Source organism: Micropterus dolomieu, linkage group LG20 (assembly GCF_021292245.1).
Source record: "Micropterus dolomieu isolate WLL.071019.BEF.003 ecotype Adirondacks linkage group LG20, ASM2129224v1, whole genome shotgun sequence".
Taxonomy (NCBI): domain Eukaryota; kingdom Metazoa; phylum Chordata; class Actinopteri; order Centrarchiformes; family Centrarchidae; genus Micropterus; species Micropterus dolomieu.
In genome coordinates this window covers 15,712,374-15,721,847 of record NC_060169.1, presented here as the reverse complement: position 1 = coordinate 15,721,847, position 9,474 = coordinate 15,712,374, and the positions used below count along the sequence as shown (strand labels likewise).

Genomic DNA, 9,474 nt, shown 5'->3' with positions numbered 1-9,474 from the left:
AGAGTGGCTGAAGAAGAAGCACATCAAGGTTCTGGAGTGGCCTAGCCAGTCTCCAGACCTGAATCCAATTGAAAATCTTTGGAGGGAGCTTAAAATTCGAGTTGCCAGGCGACAACCTCGGAACCTGAATGATTTGGAGGCTGTCTGCAGGGAGGAGTGGGCCAACATCCCTGCCGAAATGTGCACAAACCTTGTCACCAACTATAAAAACCGTTTGACATCTGTGCTGGCCAATAATGGCTTTTCTACAAAATATTAACATGCTGTTTGTCCAGGGGGTCAAATACTTGTTTTTCCTCATCAGATGGTTATCAATTTTAATAAATTCATGTGATTTTCTGGAATTTTCTTTGGGATTCTGTCTTTCACTGTTAGAATGTACATATGATTAAAATTATAGATCGTTGCATTCTTTGTAAGTGGGCAAACCTGCAAAATCAGCAAGGGGTCAAATACTTATTTCCCCCACTGTATTTGTCAGATTATTACAGTGGTTGGTTGAGGGTTTTTTAACCTCTTTTGCCCAAGTCACGCAATGAGGGGAGAATTGTTTTTACAGATTGATCTGATATTTCAAGAATTTCAAATTGGCTCTTTCACAATGTTCCCTAGTTTAATAAACTGATACGCATAAGGGGTGATGATTAAGATAATAAATTACGCTGGTCTTGGAGGGCAATGCAAGATATTTTTCTCTCTCTACATGTTTACCCTCTTGCTGCTGCAGCCTTTGTTAATCTGACAGCATTCAGTTCGGACTTGTGCTGTTTTGAAAGTGATATGAAAATGGTTCGACCTAGTAAGATTGCTGTCTTGAATTTCACATCAAAATGACCAGGGCACTTTTTCAGACATGAGGCCGACATATTTAATTACCATCAGATTACCGGTACCTAGAGAAGGGCTGATTGTGGTCTGAAATATCTGCTAATAGCGATGTCCTATTGTTCTAACCTGAAGATGTCAGAGAAGATCGATGAGTTGGAAAAAGCTGCTCTAGCAGCGAAGCCCTGGCAGTTGTCCGGAGAGGTGACAGCACAGACTCGTCCAGAGAACAGCATGCTGGAGGAAGATGTGGAGTTTGAGCAGGCATCCAGGATGGGTGAGTGTCTCCTCTTCTGTGTGTTGTTCTTGTATTTAGATGTTTTGCCATTATTCTCACCAGGGTTATGTTGTTTGATAAAGAATACTAAAATGATGAGCTAGTTCAAATCAGTCAACAATATTTTACCTTTGCTCTTTTAGCCCCTGCTATCACAGAGGAAACCACACTACAGCTTGAAGACATCATCAAACAGAGAATTAAAGATCAGGTTAGTGACAATAATTGTCTGAAAAAATATATGGTGTTTTTTGTTCACCTGATTATAACCCAGTTTCTTTGACTTGTGTTTCTGTAAGGCATTTGATGATGTGATCCGCAAAGAAAAACCCAAAGAGGACGTGTTTGAGTACAAGAAGAGGTTAACGTTGGACCATGAGAAGAGCAAGCAGAGTCTAGCAGAAATCTATGAGCAAGAATACCTCAAGCAGACTCAGGTTTGAGTTCTATCTCATTTACACTGCTACTCCAACACATATGAACCTGTGCTGCATCCAATTTTTTTTAATTTCTTTCTTATTTCAGCAAAAGACGGAGGAGGAGAAGGAGAACCCAGCCCATGTAGAAATTCAAAAGCTTATGGACACACTCTTCCTAAAGTTGGATGCTCTCTCTAACTTCCACTTCACACCAAAACCAGTAAGTTTTGACTGAAAGTTTGAGATTGACTGCCCTTTTGAAAAATTCTGAAAGATGTAGAAGTTGGCACCAGAAATCCCAAGCTTTTTTTAGCAAAAATCTGCGCAGGTTTTTTTTTTTACTGATCTAACTCTGGTTAGCGAGATAGATTTACAGAACACGTCTGTAAATAGAGCTGTTGCATGAAAATGAAATAAACTGTTAACTGATAATTTGAACATATCCTTGAGAAAATAATGTACTGTAATATGTTAGCAAGCCAGCGCAGTTATTGATGAGCGCATTCATGTTGCCCTTTGTCCACAGCCTGTTCCTGAGGTCAAAGTGGTGTCTAACTTGCCATCTATTACAATGGAGGAGGTGGCTCCAGTCAGCGCTAGTGATGCTACGCTGCTCGCACCAGAAGAAATCAAGGTTCGTCATCAATCCTTTTTCAAACATTGATTTAGATCTTGGTATATTTAGTTACACAGTGTTGTCTAATAATACCCCTCTGTAACCAAAGGAGAAGAGCAAAGCAGGAGATATTCTGGGTGATACTGAGAAGACGTCAACAGACAAGAAGCGTGAGAGACGCCACAAAAAGATGGTGAAGCGTCTGAAGATCAAGGAGAAGGAAAAGAGGCAGAAACTTAAAGAGGCCTGTACAACTGGTGAGCACAAAAAGCCCTCAAAGGCTGAAGTCACAGAAAATCTGAAGAAACTCACAAAAGGAGGCAAAGCCACGATACTCAAGGTGAGTGTTTTCTCCCATGTTCTATCTCTCATTGCTCAGTTCAGTATGCATTCAGCCCCAGTGGTTGTCACGCATGTCAGAGTAGGAAATTGGTATTAGCCTGTTCACACATTTTAAGTAAAAAGAGACAGACAGCTCTGATGATATGAACACTGACTGTGCCCCAAATAGTTAAGTGGACCAAATCCCAAACTGTTGATTTTATTTAGATGATGATGATGATAAACTTGGCAGATTAAATCCAGTGGTGGAAAGTAAGTGCTGTACTTAAGTGGTAGAGGTAAGGGGTACTTGTACTTTTACTTGTAAAAGAGTACTTTTACTTTAAAGTATTAGTACTTTTACTTGAGTAACGTTTCTGAGAACTTCTACCACCCCTGACTGAATCAACAAAAGAAGAAGAACTGGTTAGAGCAGGCAATTGAACCAATGCCAAATAACCATTACATTACTTCTTAGATAATACTGTCTGTTCCTGAGGTGATTCACGGTGTTCCTCTGTTCCAGGACGAGGGAAAGGACAAGGCTCTGCGGTCCTCTCAAGCCTTCTTCTCTCAGCTGCAGGACCAGGTCAAAAGCCAGATCAAAACTGCAAAAGACCCATCTTCAACAAAGAAGAAACGCAAAGAGGTTTCTGTCAGCAAACTCAAGTTATAATAACTGTGATAGTTTGTCGTGGAAGATCAACTTTTTATTGTACAGATTCTTTTTTTATGAGAAAGCTGCAATATATTAAATCTGAAAGTCCCTGTTAAGTGTTTCCATTTTCATTCAAATAAATCAAGTGCCCAGATTTGTGTTTGGCAATAACTACAGCATTTTCAACTTTAATAATGTTCATTCACATGAAAAGATCAGAGTACTTTCCTTTGTCTAAAAATGAATGCTCAATGCCTGTGTGAAGATCCACAGTTGTTCATTACACGAAAAGTATTTTCCTCATTAGAAAATCCTAAAAGAGACAATAACGGGTTCGCATACACATTTGTTTTGTCTTGTTGGGATCATAGACTGTATAGGAAAAAGGTTGGCACGTAATAGGAGAAAACGTAAATCAGATCATTACCACAGACGTCTCAAGCTAACAATCTTCGATACTCTGTGTGTATTAGCAAAACTTAAAATATGACTTACAACTTGAACATCGAAAATACAGAATTGAGATCACCTGAAATCAAGTGATTTTAGGTTTTGAAAGACCTTAATCTAGTACAGGTCAGGAATGGAACAAGTTGTCACATCCCTAATAGAATAAACACATACCACAAGGCATTACTCAAGCAACATTTACAGGTGCTGCTCAGAAAATTAGAATATTGTGGAAATAAAAATTTTTTCTGTGACACTGTCTAGATTTGTCAGAACTAGATTCAATACAGCTAAATCTTAATGATTATGGCTTTCAGCTTATGGAAATCAAAGAAGTATAAAAGTATAAAGTCTCCCATTACTGAGGTAAAGTAAGCTAGTCAGTAAAATGCATTTATTGTATCAAGCACAATTATACGGATGGGCCCAAATCAGGGTAAAGGTAAAGTACTACCTCTGTTTTGTATTTAAGAGCCAGGGATGTACACAGACATTTGGGGGGGCAGTAGCTCAAGTGAAAAAAAGGGCACTTCTCATGATTATTTATTTAAAAAATATTTTCTTTAAACAAAATGATAAATATATTAACACAACTCTGACTTCCTTACCAATTTATTTTAATTCCCTCACACACAATTATTTCATACTCAACAGATTTCAATAAAAAAATAAAATAAGTTCACACAGAGATAAGTACAAGGTAGTTTATTAGCCATTATACAGCACAAGGCTGCATAACGAAACGGATTTTGTAGTTCGTTCATGCTACACACAACATATTAAGTGTAGTACATAGTTATTTATACACGTGCACGTACACACCCCAAACATTCCACAGTGCATTTTTTGAATTTGTATCTGGGTAAATTTAAACACCATGGTCTTCATTAGTATTGGTGCGTGCGCACACACACACACACACACACGATAACTAAAAAAGCCCTTTCTCTCCAGGAAAAAAAACGGGCGGTGCTCAAGGTCCTTAACAATAATTGCCAAAGCTATATATAAAGTACATAAGGACAATTAATTTCGTACATTTCATTAGATAAGGAAATAAAACAGTTGTGTTTGTGTGTGTTAATACAAAATACAGTAATTCAGTAGGCTGTATAAGGATCACACTTTTGGTTGACTCCTTTTGACACGAAGAATGTAGACCCCGCCCACTCATATGACGTCACTAAAGATAATTGCGGAAGTGAACCAGGCGACGGAAGACAGACAGAAACCCAAATAAGTTGGTGTGTACGGTTGACTAATACTTACAGGTAAGTCAGTATCGCTTTATCAAATGTTTGTCGCTTTAATGTTGTCCAATTCTACAAACTATTCGAGAGTGTTTAATCTGTTTGTTTTGATTTTAGCTAGCGTTGAGCGAGAGCTAGGTAACTTAACGTAGGAGACTGCTATTGCTAGCAAAGCGGAGGCTAACAGTTAGCTGACGGGTTTGGTTAACGCAGACACAATTTGCTTTTTGAATGTGGGTGTAATAGTATTGTTAAGTAAATTGATGGGAAAAAGGAGAAAGAAAATCGATAAGATGGTAAGGTTTATAGTAGCATGGCTTAACATTACGTAGCCGCGTTAGCTGTCCGTCAGGCTAACTGTTTTGAACTGTTAAACGTTTAATGCTAACGCAGTTTACGATAGCAGGCTAATTTAATGTTTTCGCGTGTGTGGTATTTGTTTGGAGTAAATCTGCGGAGTCATTCTGTTGTGATGGGTTGGTCATGCTCACATGATTCAGTGACTCACTGGCTGAGAGGTGAGGGCGACGTTAGCTGGACTCTGTAGGTCGGTTTTGGTTGTATGTTCCCGAGTGGTTCTGCTACTCTCATCTCCTCCCTGTTAAATACAGATAGTCTATAGTCATGCTGGGAGGAGGATTCAAAGCAGAGAGGCTAAGAGTTAACCTCCGGCTGGTCATCAACCGACTCAAACTCCTTGAGAAAAAGAAAAGTAAGTCCTGGGCTGGATAAATTCACACTCTGGTAGAGTTGACCTACTTGCAAGACAAATGTTTTCTGTTTCTCCCAGTAATGACAGTTCCCTTTCTCACTCCAATTCACACATTTAAATTGAAGCTGAGCTTGCTCAAAAGGCAAGAAAGGAGATTGCAGATTACCTGTCATCAGGGAAGGATGAACGGGCACGGATCCGTGTGGAGCACATTATCAGAGAAGACTACCTGGTGGAAGCCATGGAGATCCTGGAGCTTTACTGTGACCTGCTGCTGACTCGCTTTGGCCTCATTCAGTCCATGAAGTGAGTAACTTAGCCAAACGTGCACTAATACCACTTTTATTGAACATACTGGTGTGTGGTCTTTCTTGTTAACCCCCTTTTCGGTTTCCGCAATTAGGGAACTGGACCCAGGTTTACAGGAGGCAGTGTCCACCCTCATATGGGCAGCACCTCGTCTACAGTCAGAGGTGTCTGAACTAAAAACTGTAAGTACTGTCTAGATGGAACATAATGTTTGCCGCATTGCCAACTATATTGAACAAGTTCTTTCTATTTATTCCCATTTAGAACAGTCTTGACAGTCTTATCTCTAAATGCTCTTTCAGGTATCTGACCAGCTATGTGCAAAATATAGCAAGGAGTACGGCAAGCTGTGCAGGACAAACCAGATTGGCACAGTCAACGATAGGGTAGGCATTTTTTTCCACTGACTGCCCACAAGTCGGTTCAAGAATGCATGTTTGCCTAACTTTTAGCAGCTTCTAATCACATCTCTGATTTGTTTATAGCTGATGCACAAACTGAGTGTGGAGGCCCCTCCCAAGATCTTGGTGGAGCGCTACCTGATAGAGATCGCCAAGAACTATAATGTGCCGTATGAACCTGACGCCATGGTCCGGGTGAGCCTTAAAAAAATCTGTTATCGCTCTCTAAGAAGGATGATGTCATGCAATTTGTTTATTTAACCACTCATCCACTCCTTTCTCCGGACAGCCTGAGGTGTGTCCTGGAGAGGAGGCAGACCTGATTGACGTGGACATGGACAAGAAACCTAGAGGAGGAGGAGGGGGGGGTGGTGGAGGTTTCACTGCTCCTGCCATGCCCATGCCTATGCCTATGCCCATGCCTATGCCTACAGCGTTCAACTATCCACCCCCCAACGGAGCCGTAAGTGATTTCTTTTAAAGACCCTTTTCTTAATGATTTTGTTGTGAGTTATACATTTGGTTATAGGAAACCTTAGAGTGCAATAGTAGATGACATGGATGAAGGCTTCAGTCCCAATGTTACATGTATAAAATACATTGTCATATCGACTAACCATCATGGAGAGCAGTTACCTTTTGCCAAAATGCTTAGGATGGACGGTATTATCTTGATGATGATTAAATCCTAAAAAACACAGTACTCTATGGATTTAAAACTTATTTATAATTCACAACAGCAAAGATGATCATGTATGTTTTGGCCATTCTTCTGACTAGCTTTAAAGGTACAGTTCACCCAAAATCGCAAATACAACTCATTGTCTCACTAAAGCCTAGTTTACACTACATGTTTTTTAGCACGATTTGCCGCTCGGCGACCGTCAGGCTGGGATCGGGGGTAAATCAGTCGGCGGTCACCAGGCGTTCTGTGTGAACCACTCAATGACGCATCACATCGTCTGCCAGATATCTAGCATGCCAAATATCTGGAAGAGTCGGCCGACTGGACATCAGTCAAACTTTATTTCTAAAGCACATTTAAAACAACCAGGTTGACCAAAGTGCTGTACATTGACATGAAACAAAAAATAGAGAAAATACACCACCAGACAAATACAACATACAGTTCTCATGCCAGATTAAAAGCCAAGGAATAAAAATGTGTTTTAAGTCGTGATTTAAAAACCGGAAGGCTTGGTGCCAGTCTACATTATATTCTGAAGACAAATTGACACTTTGGCCCATTTAAACTATTGAAGTCCGTCAGGGCCATTGCGGATTATTGTGATGACATGACCATGTGGCAAAGTGAGAAAGATGTAGTTTTAACAGTGATCGTTGCACCCAAAATTTAATGTATGGTCCAAAACAATTGTACTTTGTTATCCTTACTTATCTTGGCTTGACAGAAAAGAGAAATATGCATTTACAGACGTTCAGACTTGTACCTGACTGTTGATTTCTTCTAGGAACCGTATAATGCTCCCATTGGAACCTACAACAGCTTTCAGCCCCACATGGGTGGAGGGCCGCCCCCTCAGCTGCCCACTTCTCCCCCCACATATGAGTCTGTAAGTGACTGAACCCTCCCATCCCCGCGCCCTTCCTGTTCTCACAGATGGACAGACGGACAGGACAGGGCACCACTCAGGGAAGAGCACTTCATTCAGCTTGCTTGCAGTTTTGCCTGTCCTCTACTTTTTTACAATGTTTCTTAGAGTAGGCCTAGATTCTGCTTCATCTGCATGGACATAGGTAGCATGAAGTGCTAATAGTGTAACAACTAACTGACATGAACAGACGAGAGTGTTAAGTGCATTTTAGAGAGAGTTTAGGCTAGCTTAGTTCTAAAGTCTCACACTAAGGTGATGGTTTCTCAAAAAAAAAAACCCTGAAGTTTTCCCTTTTTATTTATTTTTTGTTTTTACTTCTGTCGTTGAACATAATTCATTCTTTCTCAGTGCTAACACACATAATATTAATTTATTTCAATTTGAAGACATGATCCATTACACATTTTCTGTGTGTTTCAGATTGATGACCTAACTGACAAACCTTCTGTTCCTTCCCAGGCCATAGGTGAGTTCTGCCAGTAGTTGAGGTTATGCTATATTTTTGTTATCGTCAACAAAGCCCATTAAAACACCAAAACCAACAGTGCATTAGCCTGTCTCTGAGTGCTTTCCAACTTCTCTACTTTGTCTGTGGCACTTAACCCCAAGCCCTTTCGTTCCTTCTGAAGATGGCAATCTCTGAAAACCGGTCACAGATACATAGTTTCATTTTCGAAAGCTAAATAATATATATATTTTATGATGTGGGCACTGTTTTTAGCTATTGGTGAGTTTTTACTGCAGCAGGACAGTGTCCGTGGTGTTTATTCAAAATAAACTACAGTGCCTTTTGTTCATTATAACAAAGGCACATGTCACCCAGTCCACAGATGTGTATAATAGTTTTTGTACAACAATGTGATTCTGTGGCAGTGAAAAATACACTGTCAGTCTAAGAAAATGATTGGATATCACTTGATTTATTCTTGAAATATTAAAATTAATCCCCAAGGTCTTTCATATAAGAACAGCATTTGACCATTTCTATTTAATTAAATGTTTTGAGTATTTCTTCTTTCTGACTTTGCATTATGTGCTGTTTTACATATTTGTCATCACACACAAAGCTGTTATTTCCCACTGACTGTGGGGAAACTCACCACCGTTATTTTGTTTGCTGTTGTAAATGCTGCTGTATACAGTGGGTACGGAAAGTATTCAGACCCCTTTAAATTTTTCACTCTTTGTTTCATTGCAGCCATTTTCCAAAAATCAAAGTTCATTTTATTTCTCAGTAATGTACACTCAGAACCCCATCTTGACAGAAAAAAACAGAAATGTAGAAATTTTTGCAAATTTATTAAAAAAGAAAAACTGAAATATCACATGGTCATAAGTATTCAGACCCTTTGCCGTGACACTCATATTTAACTCAGGTGCTGTCTATTTCTTCTGATCATCCTTGAGATGGTTCTACGCCTTCATTTGAGTCCAGCTGTGTTTGATTATACTGATTGGACTTGATTAGGAAAGCCACACACCTGTCTATATAAGACCTTACAGCTCACAGTGCATGTCAGAGCAAATGAGAATCATGAGGTCAAAGGAACTGCCTGAAGAGCTCAGAGACAGAATTGTGGCAAGGCACAGATCTGGCCAAGGTTACAAAAAAATTTCTGC

At 39.8% G+C, this 9,474-nt stretch overlaps 2 protein-coding genes across 6 annotated transcripts in view; both read left to right on the top strand.

Moving 5' to 3' along the window:
• mphosph10 (M-phase phosphoprotein 10 (U3 small nucleolar ribonucleoprotein)) overlaps positions 1-3,270 on the top strand; it is an 8,067-nt gene extending 4,797 nt beyond the window's left edge. For both annotated transcript variants that reach the window (XM_046032107.1, XM_046032108.1), the window contains exons 5-11: positions 961-1,102; positions 1,246-1,313; positions 1,402-1,539; positions 1,628-1,741; positions 2,048-2,155; positions 2,247-2,477; positions 2,985-3,270. In XM_046032107.1, coding sequence (XP_045888063.1) covers positions 961-1,102; positions 1,246-1,313; positions 1,402-1,539; positions 1,628-1,741; positions 2,048-2,155; positions 2,247-2,477; positions 2,985-3,134 — 951 coding nt within the window. In that variant the 3' untranslated portion in view covers positions 3,135-3,270. The remainder of the gene's footprint in view (positions 1-960; positions 1,103-1,245; positions 1,314-1,401; positions 1,540-1,627; positions 1,742-2,047; positions 2,156-2,246; positions 2,478-2,984) is intronic.
• A 1,417-nt stretch (positions 3,271-4,687) lies between these two features.
• Positions 4,688-9,474, top strand: part of ist1 (IST1 factor associated with ESCRT-III) — a 7,576-nt gene continuing 2,789 nt past the window's right edge. For 3 of the 4 annotated variants that reach the window (XM_046033076.1, XM_046033077.1, XM_046033075.1), the window contains exons 1-9: positions 4,688-4,837; positions 5,428-5,528; positions 5,654-5,834; positions 5,932-6,019; positions 6,140-6,223; positions 6,323-6,433; positions 6,528-6,701; positions 7,711-7,812; positions 8,275-8,320. In XM_046033076.1, coding sequence (XP_045889032.1) covers positions 5,441-5,528; positions 5,654-5,834; positions 5,932-6,019; positions 6,140-6,223; positions 6,323-6,433; positions 6,528-6,701; positions 7,711-7,812; positions 8,275-8,320 — 874 coding nt within the window. In that variant the 5' untranslated portion in view covers positions 4,688-4,837; positions 5,428-5,440. The remainder of the gene's footprint in view (positions 4,838-5,427; positions 5,529-5,653; positions 5,835-5,931; positions 6,020-6,139; positions 6,224-6,322; positions 6,434-6,527; positions 6,702-7,710; positions 7,813-8,274; positions 8,321-9,474) is intronic. The other variant, XM_046033078.1, reaches the window with a different exon arrangement.